The sequence below is a fragment of the Oncorhynchus tshawytscha genome, linkage group LG24 (assembly GCF_018296145.1).
Source record: "Oncorhynchus tshawytscha isolate Ot180627B linkage group LG24, Otsh_v2.0, whole genome shotgun sequence".
Classification (NCBI taxonomy): Eukaryota; Metazoa; Chordata; class Actinopteri; order Salmoniformes; family Salmonidae; genus Oncorhynchus; species Oncorhynchus tshawytscha.
The window spans coordinates 13,589,855-13,610,703 of NC_056452.1; the positions used below are offsets into that span (position 1 = coordinate 13,589,855).

General features: G+C 40.3%; 1 protein-coding gene across 2 annotated transcripts; it reads left to right on the forward strand.

The window, feature by feature from the left end:
* The first annotated feature begins 3,551 nt into the window (after nt 1–3,551).
* On the forward strand, nt 3,552–19,783 carry LOC112223669. 2 transcript variants are annotated; one of them, XM_024386784.2, is made up of 7 exons: nt 3,552–3,671; nt 12,097–12,135; nt 12,551–12,769; nt 13,117–13,407; nt 17,733–18,224; nt 18,533–18,649; nt 18,797–19,783. In XM_024386784.2, exons 1-7 carry the CDS (start codon nt 3,638–3,640, stop codon nt 19,225–19,227), a joined length of 1,623 nt encoding a protein of 540 aa, XP_024242552.2. In that variant the 5' UTR covers nt 3,552–3,637; the 3' UTR covers nt 19,228–19,783. The 2 variants fall into 2 exon arrangements, with proteins under 2 accessions (XP_024242552.2, XP_042161279.1); XM_042305345.1 differs by lacking the exon at nt 3,552–3,671 and adding an exon at nt 7,775–7,927.
* Nucleotides 19,784–20,849: the final 1,066 nt, after the last annotated feature.

The following is a 20,849-nucleotide window of genomic DNA, read 5'->3' on the forward strand; positions in this document are numbered from 1 at the left end:
CAAGTCATAAACTGTTGTTTCTGCTACCGCACGGCAAGTGGTACCGGAGCACCAAGTGTAGGTCCAAAAGGCTTCTTAACAGCTTCTACCCCTAAGCCATAAGACTCCTGAACAATTAATCAAATGGCCACCCGGACAATTTGCATTGACACCCCCACCTTTGTTTTTTAAACCTTTGTTTTTACACTGGTGCTACTCGCAGTTTATTATCTATGCATACTCACGTTACCCCTACCTACAAATTACCTCAACTAACCTGTACCACCGCACATTGACTCGGTACCGGAACCCCCTGTATATAGTGTCATTATTGTGTAATTTTATTGTGTAACTTTTTTTTTTTACTAGATTTTTCACGTTTGGGGGTCTCTCTGTCAGAGATCCATTACTACTCACAATGGGCCTGCCTGGTATAGGTGATGTCTTCCTCTTGTGAATTTTGGGTAGAGCGTACAGTATGTGACAGGTGTGGGAACCCCACTACCAGGCGCCACGGTCCCGCTCTCTGACATTCTCAACCATATGTATTTCTCCTTACGCTTGTAGCGAGAAGGGGAACGCGGTGAGATACCTCACTCATTTTATCAGAGAATTGGGGTTACGCAAGTAACCTTAAGTTCTCTTTCAAAGAATTGTTTCGGTATCTCACATATGGGATATAGCAAACTCCCGTATCGCTCATATGCACTCCAGATAGTCCTGGCAGACTCATCCCTCCGATGCCCCAAACTAAGGATTGTTTGCGCCGAGCAGGTGCAACAATATCCGTACGTTAAAAGCTTGTAACCTATGAGGGGTAACTAAAGTGCCGCATTACAAATCTCCTGACAGAGATGCCACAAGTGTTGCCATTGATTGGCCATGACCACAATAGCAAAGGGACCCTCAAGCCTCACCGGGGTAGCATACATGTGCCAACATAATGAACCTCCGCTATCCCATGGGGACAGACATTTGATGAGAGAGGGGACCTGCCCCCCTACCCAAACTAGGGAGGCACCCCTTTGGGACCCACGTCCCCTGAATGGGACAACGTCCTGCCGGATACCAGGCACAAGGTAGGGTTCTGTTCTGGAAGAAAGCCGGGCAAGCTGCTGGCAATAGCAGAATTTGATCAGCAGATGAAGCAGATCATCCGTCCGATAGTGCAACCCGAAAAGGAAAAAGGAAGACACTGGAATCCAGACTTCCTATTCCTGGATAGGACAACAGCTATACGTATTTGGTCAGCTTTGGCCCGTCTCCTGTGGTGGAGGGGCTGCAAGAGCTGCTGTGTCCCTCACTGCTTGTACCTGTGAAGGGGAGCAGAGAGGGTAGTAGCCCGAGTGTGTGAACCAAACACAGGATTGAAAAGAAGGGTGTGAGAGCACTGTGGACTTGTGAAATACCAGATAGCCGTCCGCCCACCAACGTCTTCAGGTAACAGTAAATATAGTGGGTATCCACCGTGCTGACGGTTCCCTAGTTCTAGTTCAATAGACAGCTGGAAAGAACAATTATTTAATCTGAGTCCCAGATATTATTTTATTTGCATGGGCACTGAACAGCTTTGTCAGGATGATCTTGAACCCCAGTTCAATGAGAAGGGCTACAAGAGCTGCTATGTCTCGTACCACTTGCTGTAATACGTCTCTCCCCTCCCCCCTTTTCTCTGGGGAACAGGAAGAACTGGGAGTAGGGCCTGTAAGCTCTCTCCTCATAGTACTATTCTGATTGCCCCTTTGGTTAGCAGAGAGGAGATATAACGTCCTCTTGTATCTGAGCTGAGTGGCAGTTAGTGAAACATTAAAAAAAACGTTGCTTGCGTCATAGCAAACTGAAGCCTGTATACCCACTGTGATCAGTGCCCAGGGATGAACTGCTCATTTGCGCCAGTTCTCCATTTGGAACTGGCTGAGGACTCACACTCACCAAGGGTGGAATGAAGAAGGATTGCCTTCCTTACTGAAATCACAGTGCTCTGTGTTCTTGCAACACCTTGCCTCCTCATTGACCATGTTACCTTGCGGTGTAATCAGTCAGCTTACCCGACATAAACAAATGAACATTAGGTGTACTAAACAAGAGAAGCAAGCCAGTAATGGGCGTCGTCCAACAGTCCCCCAGCCCACTTCACTTCCCTCCATTGAAAATGAATGGGGCTCTGTTATTTCATCGCCCCCCGTGTTATGTGGAAGTGCATTTCCAGAAGGTAGGACCGGGGCGCCTGATGAAAAGTGGGGTTACCCACTAGTCTCCACACTTAGGTGATTGGAGCTTCATGTGGTCCCTTCCCAGAATGGTCATTTCCCATACGTGAGATACTGAAACTATTATTTAAAAGAGAACAGCGTGGGCTCCCCAACGCTGTTTTGGTGAAAAGCTAAGGGATAGGGCTAAAGAAATGTATCCACTCTCAAATTCATAGCCAGAGCTCTGGATGCAAGGACTGACCATCCATGATATCAAAATATATAGTATAGTTTTAACCATGGTTTGAGTCCATACAGTGTTTGTTTACATTTATGTTGTTTACAAACATTGAAGTAAAACAAGCTTATATTTTAGGTTCTGGTGGGGTATGACAGTTGAACTAAGTTCATGAGGCATTTATACGTTACATTTAAGCGATAAGGCATGGGGGGGTGGTATATGGCCAATATACCACGGCTAAGGGCTGTTTCCAGGCACCACGCATTGTGGAGTGCGTGGACACAGACGTTAGCCGTAATATATTGGCCACATACCACAAATCCCTGAGGTGCCTTATTGCTAATATAAACTGGCTACCAACGTAATTAGAGCAGTAAAAATAAATGTTTTATCATACAAGTGGTATAAGGTCTGATATAGCACGGCTGCCAACCAATCAGCATTCAGGGCTCAAACCACCCAGTATATAATCTTCAATAATCAATGGGTGTATATAATTCATTTCAAAGACTATACAATGAATTAAATAGTGCACCAGCAGTTTCTCTTGTCATGTCAGTCATTGCAGACCTCAGAGCTATTTATAACTCAGAAATGTCCATATCAACTAGTTCAAGTCAGAGAATGCTTATTAGCTAGGTTTTTATTCAGCTCATTGATTTTGTTGTAATGTTTGAGTCACTCAAATATCACATGAACACATATAAGACACGGCAAAATGTGTATAATAGCAGGAAATTAGCTTTAAAACTGCTTAATTTTCTCTGCACCCCATGACAAAATGTGTATAATTGCATGAAAATAGCTGTAAACCTGCAAAATGTTATCTCCGCCAACAAGAGGGGTGTGACCAGTTTGTGTCATGAACAGTGCTCTTACCCATAGAAATAGAAGTGGCGCACATGTGCAGGGGGGCGCGGGATGTTCCCCAATGCTGGAAGGGGGGCCTGAGTGAAAAAGTTTAGGAACCCCTGCATTAAGAGACTCATGAAAATACTGTGGAACAAACAAGAAAGCCAATGTGCAGAAGTTTGTTCTGGAGTGTAAAATAAAAGAAAAAAATCAAGAAACAAATATTTTGGGTGTCTTCCAAGTCTCAACTTCCTCAACATTGTTCCGTCTGTAGCACAGCCCCCATATGTATTCTCCATTCGCTGTCCTCTTATTGTTAGTCACCCAGTCATTTCCCTGATGTGCAGATCTTAAGGAGGCATACTGAACAGAGATGGGAATGACATACCTTTTCCTGATATTGGCAGGTAAGCCCCCCCATCTCCACCAATGAATGGTGCTACCAGTCTTCTGCTCTGTTTAACTCTGCATACAATTGTTTTTCTGTTATATTATGACCCCAAAAAATGTATGTTATACAGTATTATAACTAAATATATACTATATAACTGAAATTGTGAATTGTGTGCACTTTTTCTGTGGATTTGTAGACTCCTTGGGTTGAATTCAAATGTAAAGATTAAATAATTATACCTTTAAATGACAAGAGGGTGAATGACAGTCGCCTATTCAAAGGCATTTAATGGTGTTTTTTGCGGTTTTTGAGAAAATAACTAGTTTAGATGCAAAATGGATATGAGTCAGTAACAAGGTTTGCATCCAACCATTTAATTCAGATGAATGACCTGATGCATAAAAAAATAGTTATGACAGGTCATTTTCTCGGTATTGGATCAGTTTGGGTCTGTAAAATGTATTATGCGAGAATTGGTGGTGGAAAAGCCTTAACGCACAAATATTGATACAATAACCATCATATCAAAGTAAACTTTGAGTTACGCGAGGATATGCTGTGTGGTCCTAACCACTACTACTTGGGAGACGTGATGATTGATAGAAAAACCATCATGTAGCAGTAAGCTTGGAATCACACGATGATGTTGTAGCCTACCACGACATTGAAAAGCATGCAGAGTTTATAGGCAGATGGAATAAGTTATGATTAACTTAATAATGTATTTCATAACTTCATAACTTATGGTGATTAAGTACATGTTGATGAGCTTCGTGCAAATGTCCAATAAATATCGAGGGTAGGCAATCATGTGAATGATGCTGGTGACATGATGATCGGTAATTGTCTGGCAATTGTTTTTTAAGGATGTTTCTTTTATTCATTTCTCAACGTATAACCTAGAGCATGTGCCCAAACCAGAGTTTGCAAGTATGCTATTTATCGCAACAGTTTTAGTGGGAAAAAAATGCAGAGTTGAAAATGCAATGGAAACACATTAAACTTCAGTTACTATTCCATTTAACCCATCTGAACAATACAGTTCTCTTGACATGCCATATTTGAAGTCCACATCTTTTGACTCAAATGTGTATAGCGCCTCATAAATCATCACATATTTCCCAAACATTAGGCTACTGTTACGGCCCTCCCTTCTCTTAATTGTCAACTCTACATTTCACAGCTTTTCTCTTATTGAATTCAACTCCGACATTGTATTTTTTGCCTCAGTGGATCGACCGTAACTTTTTCTGCCCAAGTTCCCGAAAATATTTTGTCAATTGTCGTGTATTTGACGCACGTAGTTAGGCCCTAAAGCACTAAAAGCAGATACAAATGAAAGAAAACACTCAATGTATAGATATGAATTGCACAATAATGATATATTTATGGATTTTTTAATGCATTGTTTTCTCTTTATTCAACCCGCACCCCCTACCCGCTCGTCATCCACACAAGATTTAATGACCCTTAACCCACCCACCCCACGGATATAACCACGGAGATTGCGGGTTATGAGTGAACCAGCGCATCACAAGCAGAGGGAAGATAAATGACTTACACCAATGATGGAAGGACTCATATCTCCCGGTTCCTCTCTATAAAGTGCCTTTAAAGTTGATCTTTAAAATGGCCTCGTAATTACTTCTGGAGTTGATTCTACATTTAGTATTCATTTCTAGGCACTGAATTACCCATTCCATTTAAAAAGGTAGTCTGCCGTTTGGACAAGAAACATTCTATCACGCTGCATGTGTCCACAGTTGCGCATTTTAGTTCCAGATGGATACGGGGTATTTTCCAAACTCTATAAGATAGAACTACATTTATAAATTAATCATCTGTTGAATAAGACATAATAATGGATATCCAAAAGGATAAAGAAGGATGCATCAATAATATGGGGAGCTATAAGATATATTAAACTACAAACAGCGTTACAATATTTATTAGAATCACCTTTATTTGCCAAATACATTTACAGTGCCCATAATAAGCATTGTATTTATATTGTATTTTAATGTATCTTTATTTAACTAGGCAAGTCGGTTAAGAACAAATTCTTATTTTCAATAGTGGGTTGACCTTCAGATTTATACCTTGTCAGCTCGGGGGTTTGAACTTGTAACCTTCCAGTTACTAGTCCAACGCTCTAACCACTAGGCTACCCTGCCGCCCTTAATCACCATCCTCAGATCTCTAATCACAGCCATTCAACTCCGTGACTGTTTTAAAATCAACATTGACCTCAGCGAAATCCTCTCCAGCAACTGAGTTAGGAAGGATGCCTGTATCTTTCTAGTGAATTGGTGTATTGATATACCACCCGTAACCGAACGAATAACTTCACCATGCTCAAAGAGATATACCCATCTACCAATCCGTGCCCTTCTTCTCGAGGCATTGGAAAAACTCTCTGGTCTTATTGGTGGAATATGTGCGTGAACTTCTGTACTCCACTGAGTGACCTTAAAGATAATTGAGTGTGTGGGGTACAGAAATGGGGTAGTCATGTTAACCCCTATTATTGCACACAGAGTGAGTCCATGTGACCCATTATGTGATTTGTTAAGCAAATGTTTTTTCATATTTGTGATGTCTTCACTATTATTCTACAATGTAGAAAATAGTCAAAGTAAAGTCAAACCCTGGAATGAGTAGGTGTGTCCAAACTTTTGACTGGTACTGTACACATTATGAAGTATTTTGTGTAGCGAAGTGAAATAAATCACAATTAAATCACTAGCACAGCCCCCACTTTGTAACGCAACAAAATGTGCATTACAAAGTGAGAAGGTTTGTAAGAAGGTCAGTTCTGGTGACTTTTCAAAAATAAAATTATATAAAATGTCATTTCCCCCTCCAGAAATAAACCCAAGAACATATTGGTCCATATTATCAAGCAGGTGTTATTTAGTAATAAGCGTTATCACCTTCTGTAGCCTAACTGATGCAGGATAGTGGCAATATATACATTGGCCGAGAGTTTTCCATCTGCATTTACCCAATTGCATTCGGCTAATCATTTGCAAAATCACAAACTCTAAACATTAGCTTGTTGCTAGTTAGCAACATACGCATGACTTGAATGTCCCCCAAAAAACGTTCCAATGTCACTCAGCCAAGGATCATGTACTATGAATATAATGTAGGCCTACCTGTTACAGCTGACCCGTGTTACATTTAAACCCGGTCTCCCCTAAGCATTCAACGCCGTTGGCACCATTGGTGAGGACTAACTAGCATAAACCATGTCCCTGCTAATAACTCCGGTTCTAAAATGGTTCAGTTCACTAATATTTTGGATACGAGAAGTAAGTAACAAAAAGAAAGCTCTGGATGACTGACCATCCATGATATCAAAAGAATAGTTTTAACCATGTTAGGAGTCCATACAGTGTTTGCTTACATTTACGTTGTTTACAAACATTGAAGTAGATCAAGCTTATATTTTGGGTTCTGGTGGGGTATGACAGTTGAAATAAGTTCATGAGGTGGTTATATGTTATGTTCTTCAATAATCAATGGGTGTATATAATTAATTTCAAAGACTATATGATGAATTAAGTAGTGCATCAGCAGTTTCTCTTGTCATGTCAGTCATTGCAGACCTCAGAGCTATTTATAACTCAGAAATGTACAGATCAACTAGTTCATGTCAGCTAATGCTTTTTAGCTAGGTTTATTTTTCAGCCCATTGATTTTGTTGTATTGTTTGAGTCACTCAAATATCACATGAACACATAAGGCACGGCAAAATGTGTATAATAGCAGGAAATTAGCTTTAAAACTGCTTAATTTTCTCTGCACCCCATGACAAAATGTGTATAATTGCATGAAAATAGCTGTAAACCTGCAAAATGTTATCTCCGCCAACAAGAGGGGTGTGACCAGTTTGTGTCATGAACAGTGCTCATGCCCATAGAAATAGAAGTGGAGCACGTGCGCAGGGGGGCGCCGGATGTTTCCCAATGCTGAAAGGGGGGCCTGAGTGAAAAAGTTTGGGAACCCCTGCTTTTAGAGAACAATGAAAATACTGTGGAAAAAACAAGAAAGCCAGCGTGCAGAAGTTTGTTCGGGAATGTTCTACTAAAATCAATCAAAACAAAAATATTTTGGGTGTCTTCCAGCTGTAGCACAGCCCCCATATGTATTCTCCATTCGCTGTCCTCTTATTGTTAGTCACCCAGTCATTTCCCTGATGTGCAGATCTTAAGTAGGCATACTGAACAGAGATGGGAATGACATACCTTTTCCTGATATTGGCAGGTAAGCCCCCCCATCTCCACCAATGAATGGTGCTACCAGTCTTCTGCTCTGTTTAACTCTGCATACAATTGTTTTTCTGTTATATTATGACCAACAAAATGTTCTGTTTATATTATGACTAAATATATGCCTTATAACTGGAATTATGAATTGTGTGCCTTTTTTTCTGTGGATTTATAGATTCCCTGGGTTGAATTCAGTATAATGATCACATGTAAAGATTAAATAATGATAACTTTAAATGACAAGAGGGTGAATGACAGTCGCCTACTCAAAGGCATTTAAGGGTGGTTTTTTTGCGGTGTTTGAGAAAATAACTAGTTTAGATGCAAAATGGATATGAGTCAGTAACAAGGTTTGCATCCAACCATTTTAATTCAGATGAATGACCTGATGCATAAAAAAATAGTTATGACAGTTCATTTTCTCGGTATTGGATCAGTTTGGGTCTGTAAAATGTATTATGCGAGAATTGGTGGTGGAAAGCCTTAACGCACAAATATTGATACAATAACTATCATATCAAAGTCAACTTGGAGTTACGCGAGGATATGATGTGCGGTCCTACCACTACTACTTGAGAAAGCATGCAGTTTATTAAGGTCTTATTCTGGTGACGTGATGGTTGATAGAAAAACCATCATGTAGCAGTAAGCTTGGAATCACACGATGATGTTGTAGCCTACCACGACATTGAAAAGCATGCAGAGTTTATAGGCAGATGGAATAAGTTATTATGACCTTAATAACTTATTTCATAACTTCATAACTTATGGCGATTTAAGTGCATGGTGATGAGCTTTGTGCAAATGTTCAATAAATAGAGGGTAGGCTATCATGTGAATGATGCTGGTGACATGATGATCGGTGCTTGGCTGGCAATTTTTTTTTTTAAGGATAAAAAAAAAACATATCTCATCGTATAACCTACCATATCCACTGTCAGCTACCTGTTGTCTATACAGCATGTTCCCAAACCAGTGTGCAAGTATGCTATTTAATGCAACAGTTTTAGTGAAAAAAACATCCATAGAGTTGAAAATGCAATGGAAACACATTAAACTTCAGTTACTATTCCATTTAACCCATCTGAACAATACAGTTCTCTTGACATGCCATATTTGAAGTCCACATCTTTTGACTCAAATGTGTATAGCGCCTCATAAATCATCACATATTTCCCAAACATTAGGCTACTGTTACGGCCCTCCCTTCTCTTAATTGTCAAATCTACATTTCACAGCTTTTCTCTTATTGAATTAAACTCCGACATTGTCCTTTTGCCTCAGTGGATCGACGTTAACTTTTTCTGCCCAAGTTCTCAAAAGCATTTGTCAATTGGCGTGTATTTAACGCACGTAGTTAGGCCCTAAAGCTTAGGCTTATGCACTCAAGGCAGATACAAATGAAAGAAAACACTCAATGTAGACTATAGATATGAATTGCACAAGAATTATACATTTATGGATTTTTTAATGCATTGTTTTCTCTTTATTCAACCCGCACCCCCTACCCGCTCGTCATCCACACAAGATTTAATGACCCTTAACCCACCCACCCCACGGATATAACCACGGGGAATGCGGGTTATGAGTGAACCTGCGCATCACAAGCAGAGGGAAGATAAATTACTTACAATGATGGAAGGACTCATATCTCCCGGTTCCTCTCTATAAAGTGCCTTTAAAGTTGATCTTTAAAATGGCCTCGTAATTACTTCTGGAGTTGATTCTACATTTAGTATTCATTTCTAGGCCCTGAATTACCCATTCCATTTAAAAAGGTAGTCTGCCGTTTGGACAAGAAACATTCTATCACGCTGCATGTGTCCACAGTTGCGCATTTTAGTACCAGATGGATACGGGGTATTTTCCAAACTCTATAAGATAGAACTACATTTATAAATGAATCATCTGTTGAATAAGACATGATAATGGATATCCAAAAGGATAAAGCAGGGTGCATCAATAATATGGGGAGCTATAAGGTATATTAAACTACAAACAGCGTTACAATATTTATTAGAATCACCTTTATTTGCCAAATACATTTACAGTGCCCATAATAAGCATTTACCCCCCTTGGATTTCTTCACAATTTATTGTTTTGAAAAATACTTTTGCCAGTGATTACAGCTGTGAGCCTTTTTTGGTAAGTCTCAAGAGCTTTGCACACCTGTATTGTGCAATATTTGTCCATTTTTTGTATTTTATTCATCATGCATTGTCAAATCTTGCCATAGATTTACAAGCAGCTTTAAGTAAAACTGGAAATAGATATTAACAGTCTTCTTGGTAAGCAGCTCCAGTGAAGATTTGGCCTTGTGTTTTAGGTTATTGTCCTCCATGCTGTTTCATTTTATCCTGGGTTGCTGCCTCGCTATGTTGTTGTCTTAGGTCTCTCCTTATGTAGTGTTGTGTGTTGTCTCTCTGGTTGTGATGTGTGTTTTGTTCTATATTTATATTGTATATATATTTATTTTTTTATCACCATCCTCAGTTTTCTCTAAATCACAGTCATTCAATTTCTTAACTGTTTTAAAATCAACATTGGCCTCAGCGAAATCCTCTCCAGCAACTGAGTTAGGAAGGATGCCTGTATCTTTCTAGTGAATTGGTGTATTGATATACCACCCGTAACCGAACGAATAACTTCACCATGCTCAAAGAGATATACCCATCTACCAATCCGTGCCCTTCTTCTCGAGGCATTGGAAAAACTCCCTGGTCTTATTGGTAGAATATGTGCGTGAACTTCTGTACTCCACTGAGTGACCTTAAAGATAATTGAGTGTGTGGGGTACAGAAATGGGGTAGTCATGTTAACCCCTATTATTGCACACAGAGTGAGTCCATGTGACCCATTATGTGATTTGTTAAGCAAATGTTTTTTCATATTTGTGATGTCTTCACTATTATTCTACAATGTAGAAAATAGTCAAAGTAAAGTCAAACCCTGGAATGAGTAGGTGTGTCCAAACATTTGAGTGGTACTGTACACATTATGAAGTATTTTGTGTAGCGAAGTGAAATAAATCACAATTAAATCCATTTCATTCCCCCTTTGTAACGCAACAAAATGTGCATTTCAAAGTAAGAAGGTCTATGAGAAGGTCAGTTCTGGTGACATTAAAAAAATAAAATTATCAAATGTATAATTTCCCCCTCCAGAAATAAACCCAAGAACATATTGGTCCATATTATCAGGCAGGTGTTATTTAGCAATTAGCGTTATCACCTTCTGTAGCCTAACTGATGCAGGATAGTGGCAATATATACATTGGCCGAGAGTTTTCCATCTGCATTTACCCCATTGCAATCACAAACTCTAAACTTTAGCTTGTTGCTAATTAGCAACATACTGATAACTTGAATGTCCCCAAAAAACGTTCCAATGTCACTCAGCCAATGATCATGTACTATGAATATAATGTAGGCCTACCTGTTACAGCTGACCCGTGTTACATTTAAACCCGGTCTCCCCTAGGCGTTCAACGCCGTTGGCGACATTGGCGTGGACTAACTAGCATAAACCATGTCCCTGCTAATAACTCCGGTTCTAAAATGGTTCAGTTCACTAATATTTTGGATATGAGAAGTAAGTAACAAAAGAAAGCTCTGTGATGCCCTCTTTTAACAGTGGCCATCAAAACTGCTTTCAAAATGTGTGTTTTCCCATGACTGCATTAAGAATGTTATACAATGACGGGGCATGCATTCTCTCCCTGTGTGGCACCCGCAATTTGAATGTGCCTCGAGAGGAATATTATTTTCTGACATAGAATACGACAAGCTGACCAAACTATTCTACTGGGGTTATCTGATCTTGCTGTTGCTTACTCGTGTTGTTGGCTCAGGAAAGTTAATTGTGGACAATATTTTTCATGACCAAACTATTCTACTGGGGTTATCTGACCTTGCTGTTGCTTACTCGTGTTGTTGGCTCAGGAAAGTTAATTGTGGACAATATTTTTCATTAGATAATTAAAAATGTGCATAACCAAAGGTAGCTTCTGGGGTCTCCGTTCTGCCTATCTTTCATTTGGATCATAGGTCGCCTCACCCGGCCCAGTTTAACACCTGGATACGGGTGAAACGCTACCACAGCGTAGAGGGAATGGGAAGTGCGTACAGAATTATGTAAAAACCATTTTCTTTTATTTTTTACAGTGTTTTCTGTTGTGGTCAAGAGTCAGCTCAAACCCCAGGGTAAGTACACAGCGTTTACAACCCCACGCAAATATGTATTTTTCACTTGAAGCCAGAAACCATACACGCCTATCTACCTAGTCCGCCCGCCAAGCCTCCACCTGCTCCCCCCGGGCCCCGCTTCTTTCTACTTCCGCCCATTATTTGGCACAATATCTCTGAAAGTGTGATAAAGGCGTTAGCCATTACAGCAACTTTCATATCTCTTCTAAAATGCCATGTCTCAAACGCTGATGCTTGTAATCTACCGCTAGGTGGCAGCATAAACCTAACCTCAGACTGCAGTTGGCAAGTTCACTGTCATTCCGATTTACAGTAGCCAGCAGTGACAATCATAATATTGTGAGAATTCCCATTTGCACCAAGAGAAAAAAGCATCTCCTCAAACGGTTCTCTCTCCTGTATCTCTTTTCAGTTTCCATGGTCCTCACATTCAAGCAAGTCTACTCTGGGGATACAATAATTCTGAGTTGTGACAACAGCACAGGTAAGGTAAAATGGTTCTTCAACAAGGTTGAGGATCAAAATCAAGCCAAGACATGGAGCATAAGGGCTGTCTCCGCTAAGAACTCCGGCTCATATCAGTGTGAGAACAATGGACAGAAGAGTGACAACTTCAACATCACAGTTCTAGGTAAATATACCACGCCAACTCCCGAATGCCTAAGCCTCATGGACATATCGTTTCAGCTCAGTGGCATAAAATGTGGGTAGTTTAAATTAAGCAGAGAATTCATAAACTAACAGATATGGCAAGAGTTTGATGTTATAGTATATTTGTGGGTTGTACAGACATTTGGTCAATTATTACACTTTTTTTATACAAGTATTGCTGTGTTCAAAATGCATGCGTCATATACATGCTGTTTTCATGCTCAACCTCTCCCCTTACTTAAAAAAAAAAATCTCTCCCTTTACTTTACTTTTGAACCTTCCACTCCACTACAACCTACTCTGGACTCACCTGGGACTGCATCACAGAGTACCTTCCACCTGCCACTCTGTTGATCAAGTCAGGGGAGCCAGTCATCAACATAGATGGCTCAGTAGTCCTGGAGCTGCTGGTGGAGGAGGATGAGAGTCTGAATGGATGGTGCTGTTGGGTGTACAAGGCTGGGAGAGTACAAAGAATAACACTCAAGAAAAGTCTGACGACCGAAAATCACAAAGTGTTGACCTTTCAACCCAGCAAACTGAAAGACAACGTCGCCATCTACTGGTGTAGTGACGAGACTAACCTGAGGAGCACCCCCCTCACCATCAAGACCTCAGGTAAAACAACCATTGGTGGCTGCAATGTTTCCATAATTTCAAAGGAATTATGGAATAAATATGAACTCTCGAATTCATGTTTTGGCAATTGATCATCTCGATCCTAGAAACCCAGGACTAAAATATTGTGTCAAGTGCTCATACCATTATGTTACATACCTAGTCTGTCCACGATTAGGAAGAATTATAGCCTCCTTGTCAACGTGTTAATGGTTACAGTAGGCTCTGTGTCAGACCTCCAAGTTGTTGTAGCCTAGGCCTAGCTTTTCACACCTAGTCCTGAGCTATGTTCGAATCAGAGTGCGATTATTTGTTACATTGTATTATTTTTCATTTGTTCCGTTTCGTTTCACATTGCCAAATGTCAAACGAACTAAGATGCCTAAAACAAAACCACGTGGTCATGTACATCTATTGTTTGTTGAGTTCATTGTTTATTGGAGAAAAATGAATGAAACTATGATTATCAAAAAGCAGAACTTGTGTCCCCCAAAAATGACTTTGGCTTTGGTCTTCAACAACATGCGTTAGCAAACAGCGCAATAGCTGCTCTAACTGGGAAGTAAAATAGGCTATATTCTGTAGCCTATTGGCGCTTTCAACACAACTGAGAACTAAACAACAAAAGTTAGGTCAAATTATGATTTCATTGTTCTTCTGGTCGGAAAGTCTCTAGAAATATGCCAGAATTGTCCATTTGGAATTCGAGTTGGATGGCCATTCAAAACATTTTTCCCAGTCGGGGCTCGTTGTTTTCCGGAGTTGCAAGTTGTCTTGAACACACTGAAGTTGGAAGTAGAATAATGCTTGCAGTCAAACAACAAATAATACTGCGCGTTCCTGGTTATTTTCCTGTGTTTGGTCCAGACTGCGTTCTCACCTGCAGCAAACTGCACCACAGTATAAAATGGAATTGGACCAAGACCACAATTTTTGAGCCAACCACTGTGTGTTGTTCACACCGGTCCAAACAAAGAGAATTTAAGGGGGAAACAAATGATGTATATAAACCTTGCATTGCAGATTATATGTGTTGGCCAATGAGAGGCTTTGAAGCTACCGGTCGGCCATATTGGCACTCCTCAGAAGAAGAAGCAGTCCTCCAGGAATGATTGGAATTTTAAAGCATTTCAATTAAATGTTTCAAGGAAACAATTACACATATTTAAGTATTTTTTGTAGTAGTGGGGACAGTAACATTAGTACTTTATTTTTTTAAAATTATAACCTACAATTAAAATTATAACCTATAATTTTGCACGCCCAATTTTTCAGTTTTTGATTTGTTAAAAAAGTGTGAAATATCCAATAAATGTCGTTCCACTTCATGATTGTGTCCCACTTGTTGTTGATTCTTCACAAAAAAAGGCAGTTTTATATCTTTATGTTTGAAGCCTGAAATGGGCAAAAGGTCGCAAAGTTCAAGGGGGCCGAATACTTTCGCAAGGCACTGTATAATATGCAAAAATAGAGAAAAGGGGGGAAATACTTCTTCACGACACTGTATAAATCATGGAAAGAGGTGCAACGCTTTCAACCGTCCTACAGGAATCTCATTTGTATCACCCATTGTTCATACAGTATGAAGGGTTTTAAGCCACTATGATTAGACAGACATTTTAGAAACTGAGCACACATGAAACTTCAATATGTCCATCAGTTATTTGAAAAGGGTACTCTAAAATCCGTTGAACAACTGAGCTCTGAGTTGAATATACTGTACCAAGGTCAGACTTCTTCAGGTATCTACAAGTAGGTATCTCTAAGCTATATACTGACTGTGAACATGGAGATACAGTGGGACTAAGGGTTCTGTCTGATCAACGATCTCTTCCTTTTTATGGACTTTAACCTACATGTACAGTGCATTCGGAAAGTATTCAGGCTTTGACTTTTTCCACTTTTTGTTACGTTACAGCCTTATTCTAAAATGGATTAAGTACAAACATTTCCTCATCAATCTACACACAATACCCCATAATGACGAAGCAAAACAGGTTTTTAGAATCTTTTGCAAATGTATTAAAAAAAAAAAACATGGAAACTTATTTACATTAATATTCAGACCCTTGCTATGAGACTCAAAATTGAGCTCAGGTGGATACTGTTTCCATTGATCATCTTTGAGATGTTTGTACAACTTGATTGCAGTCCACCTGTGGTAAATTCAATTGATTGGACATGATTTAGAAAGACACACATCTGTCTATATAAGGTCCCACAGTGCATGTCAGAGAAAAAAAATCAAGCCATGAGGTCGAAGGAATTGTCCATAGAGCTCCGAGACAGGATTGTGTTGAGGCACAGATCTGGGGAATGGAACCAAAACATTTCTGCAGCATTGAAGGTCCCCAAGAACACAGTGGTCTCCATCATTCTTAAATGGAAGAGGTTTGGAACCACCAAGACTCTTCCTAGAGCTGGCTGCCCGGCCAAACTGAGTAATCGGGGGAGAAGGGCCTTGATCAAGGAGGTAACCAAGAACCCAATGGTGACTCTGACAGAGCTCCAGAGTTCCTCTGTGAAGTTGGGAGAACCTTCCAGAAGGACAACCATCTCTGCAGCACTCCACCAATCAGGCCTTTATGGTAGAGGGGCCAAACGGAAGCCACTCCTAGGTAAAAGGCACATGACAGCCCGCTTGGAGTTTGCCAAAAAAGCACCTAAACGCCTCTCAGACCATGAGAAACAAGATTCTCTGGTCTGATGAAACCAAGTTTGAACTCAGACTGGGGCAAAGTTTCACCTTCCAACAGGACAACGACCCTGAGCACACAGCCAAGACAACACAGGAGTGGCTTTGGGACAAGTCTTTGAATGTCCTTGAGTGGCACAACCAGAGCCCGGACTTGAACCCAATCAAACATCTCTGGAGAGACCTGAAAATAGCTGTGCAGCAACTCTCCCCATCCAACCTGTCAGAGCTTGAGAGGATCTCCAGAGAAGAATGGGAGAAACTCCCCAAATACAGGTGTGCCAAGCATGTAGTGTCATACCCAAGAAGACGAGAGGCTGTAATTGCTGCCAAAGGTGCTTCAACAAAGTACTGAGTAAAAGGTCTGAATACTTATGCAAATGTGATATTTCCATTTTTAATTCAAGCTATAGACACCAAACACACTTTCACATGTTCAGGCTATCCTATCCTATCAATAAATACTTCACAATTTAGCATGCACACCACAATTATTATTTGATTTATTTGGCTTGCTTTAGCGCTTAAACGATTTAAGCCATTAACACAAAACCAACTTCCAAATGTGCAGACTGCTCCAACTTAGATTACTTGAGAAAATATTTTTGGTAGCATTTTTTTGTACTACAACCATATTTAAATTAGCTACCAATGCATTTCAATGGCAAAAAAGGGCCACAGACTTAAATGGTAACAATATGTTTTCATTCTTCACCTGCTGTATCTTCTCCTACACCATTTAACCTATCAACACCAAACCAACATTTAGATGTTCAGACTGACCCAACTTAGATTGCTTGTATTTAGATTTTTAATGCTATTTAGACTTTTTAAACTATAAGCATTTCAACTTTGTGTAAATGAACATAGTATTGATTGAGAACCATAGAAATACAAAGTTTGTTAACCAAAATGGTCCTGCTCCTTTGCCAATAAAGCTATAGGCGATTCTAAATTCAAATTCTTTAAAATCGTTATAAATTATAACGGTATCCATTTGCTTAAAATAACTCACCAACAGTAACTTTTGAACCATTCAAGCTAGACACCAAACCGGCTTTCACATTTTCAGGCTATCCTAATTATTTCAAATTCTTTAACATCTTTATAAACTACATTTTCTTCAGGAACAGTGCTTTTCTAGTTTGTATTTAAATCCTGTCAAGCCATTCCTCGGTTTCTTTCCAGTTGTGGGCGTCCAAGTTTAAGAGTAGGTTTGTTTCCTGTTTTTCATGTACAGTATATTCTAGTTAAGTCATTGCGTTTGAGATGTATTGGTTCAATAGGTTTATCCAAATCACCTTGACCTTTTATGCTATGCAACATGCTCATGATGCCTCTCCTTTGTTGCAGAACCACACACAAACCTTTACCATATCCAACCACAAGTCCTCAATAAATATGTGAAATTTGTCATCTGCTTACTCTCTAACCGGGGAAAAGTACTCCTGGTGAAATCTAACCACCCAGTTACCTATCTTGGGTTCCTGAGCCATTTTTTTTGCTACTTTACAGGATGTCTGCATCAAATGATAACCCTATTTTATCTGATCCCTCCCTTCTCACTTTGCAACTATGCCCTTTTTTCTCTTCCTCTCTTCCACCTTCCCTGTTTCTATCTCTCCTCCAGACCGGGTCGTACGGATGATGATATTGCCTGGGCCTGCTTTTTTGGGGGAGAAACTGAGTCTGCGGTGTGTTGTGTCGGGGACCGACCGAATTAGCCACACTATATTCTACAAGGATAAACAGACGATAAAAGACAGTTCCAGTTCTTCTCATGTTATCAACAATGTGACCGAGTCTGACCAGGGGATATATAGCTGTCAAGCCACCTTTACGCGAAGCGACAAAGGAATGCCAAACACAGTCAACTCAACTCAACAAGAACTGATTGTTTCAGCACCCCCTATGAAGGCAGTTGTCTCGGAGTCCGCTGGCCTGTCCTGCTCATGCTCCAGCTGCCCCAACGGCGCCTATCACTGGTACTACAAACAGCACAATCCTCAGTGGCTACCTAAAGGCATCAGCGAAAGCTACACAGGTTTCATGTCGGCTGGTAGTTACGCATGCAGAGCAGTGTGGAAAAACGGGAGGTCTGCACTAAGCAATATCCATCATTGTGAGTTCTACACAAATGAGAGAACCTGAACATATATTATTGGAGCGTGAAAATATGAGAGTAGATTCTTGTTGAAGGACATGCCTGATAGAAGTTTGAAATATTCACATAAAAGTTAGTTGCTCAAGCCAACTCTGCTTAAGCCAACTCTGATGTGTAATTTGAAGAGAGAGCATCATACAGTGTAGTAGGTCTATGATGTTTTTTTTTAGTGATACACTTGTCAGCAAAATTAAACAAAGTTAATAAACCTTTAGAATTGGACAAACCTAACATTGATCATCTTTCTGCTTTACTCATATTGACAGATGACGTCGACGCTCAAGAGACACATGTGCTACTGATCACCATTGGGTTGATCATCTTGGGGGTTATGCTGGTCATAGGAGCCATAGTCATGTATCGCAAGAGGAGGACTAGGGAAGGTAAGCCTACAACTGGTATCCTCAGCGCGTTTTTGTGTGCACACACATACATGTTTGTTTAAATGACACAAGTCTTTTACATGACATCAATTGTTTACCATTCAAAAGTTCTTCATTTAAAATGTATTTTCTGTGTTTCTCTGCTAGAGGCCATTTACCAAGATATGCCCCTGATGACAGTGAAGTCGCAGGATGGAGGAGACGGGGGGTACGAGGAGCTCCACAAAAAACATGGTCCCAAGAGAGAGGGAGAGTACGACACCCTGAACACAACTCCAGCACAAGCAGCAGGAGGAGAGAAAACAGAGGGAGCGTACGAAGCGCTGAAGAAAGCGGAAGGAAAGGAGGAGGAGTACCACACCTTGGAGGAAGGAGCGGCGAAAGGTGGGGATGGGGGGTATGAAGCATTGAAAAAGTCCAAAGATGAGGGAACTGGGGATCTGTACCACACCTTGGGGGAAAAGGGGGCGAAAGGTGGGGATGGAGGAGATGGGGGGTATGAAGCGTTGAAAAAGTCCCAAGATGGGGGAACTGAGGATTTGTCCCATGCTTTGGGGGCAGAAGGAGGCAAAGAGTGAGATGGAGAGTTTGAAGCATTGGAGAAGGCTAAGGAGGGGTATACCGATCTCTGGGAGCAGAAAGGGGAGAGGAGAAGTAGGCCTAGATCTGAGACAATAGGAAGTCCTGTAATGACAAGAGGAAGCTAGTGTGTAGGATAATGCTTTTATCTCTGTAATGTGTGAAGTGTTTAAAAGGAGGGATTTCAATACTTACTTTTCTTTGTAATATTAGACATTTTCAGTATTGTTTTAGACCGATATCAACTGCAACACTGAATGTTTGACAAAAAATGTTTGTATATGTTTTGGTGTTGTATACATTTGAGCTTTAAGGCAAATATGCACTGTTCATTAATTAAGCACTTTCTCTTTTTTGGGTTACGAATTAAACAGAGTCTGTAATGTAAATAGAATGTATAAAACATATTATGCTTAAGTTGCACAGTATCTGAGATATCTAAATGCAGAACTCCAAACTGTATATTCATGTCATTTACAGTGGGCGGCAGTGTAACATTGGTAATATGTCATTATGATAATTTAGTTTGCTGAAATAAAGTATTAGCATAATCAATTCTCGTGTTTTTTTGTTTGTTTTGTTTAATCAGTTGTTTGAATCCCACACTCAAGATTGAATCGGTATCATTTTACCATGATACTTTGGTGTACGTTGGTGCAGGATCACCTGTGCTGGAATAATAATGTTTTATTTTATTTCACCTTTATTTAACCAGGTGGCCAGTTGAGAACAAGTTCTCATTTACAACTGCGACCTGGCCAAGATAAAGCAAAGCAGTGCGACACAAACAACAACACAGAGTTACACATGGAATAAACAAGCATACAGTCAATAATACAATAAAAAAAAGTCTATATACAGTGTGTGCACTAGGCCATAGTGGCGAAATAATTACAATATAGCAATTAAACACTAGAGTGATAGATGTGCAAGTAGAGATACCGAGGTGCAAAATAAATAAATAACAGTATGGGGATGAGGTAGTTGGATGGGCTATTTACAGATGGGCTATGTACAGGTGCAGTGACCTGTGAGCTGCTCTGACAGCTGGTGCTTAAAGTTAGTGACGGATATATGAGTCTCCAGCTAAAGTGATTTTTTTCAGTTCGTTCCAATCATTGGCAGCAGAGAACTGGAAGGAAAGGCGGCCAAAGGGGGAATTGGCTTTGGGGCTGACCAGTGAAATATACCTGCTGGAGCGCGTCCTACGGGTTAATATTTTATCATATTAAAATAAGGTTTGAGAACAATGGAATGAGAAGCAGAGTTTAATAGCACTAGACAAGATGGATGGGTAATTAACACGGTCTACAACTGGTTACTGTTTTGGGCCTGTATTCACAAAGCATCTAAGAGTGGATGAGTTTATCTAAGATCAGCTCCCCCCTGTCCACGTAATCTTATTCATTATGATTGAAGGCAAAACTGATCCTAATCAGCATCATGCCTTGTAAAAACGGACCTTGCTCCTAACAACCTTGAAGCCAGTAGCTTTGACCCAAGAAAAACCACTGAGAGGGAAGCTGAGTGAGCAGTGCTGGGCGGGCAGAGGAGGAATCCTCCTGCTCCACACTCATCCATCTTGACTTTAATTTGCAGAACCCACTGTTCCCTCCAGGAA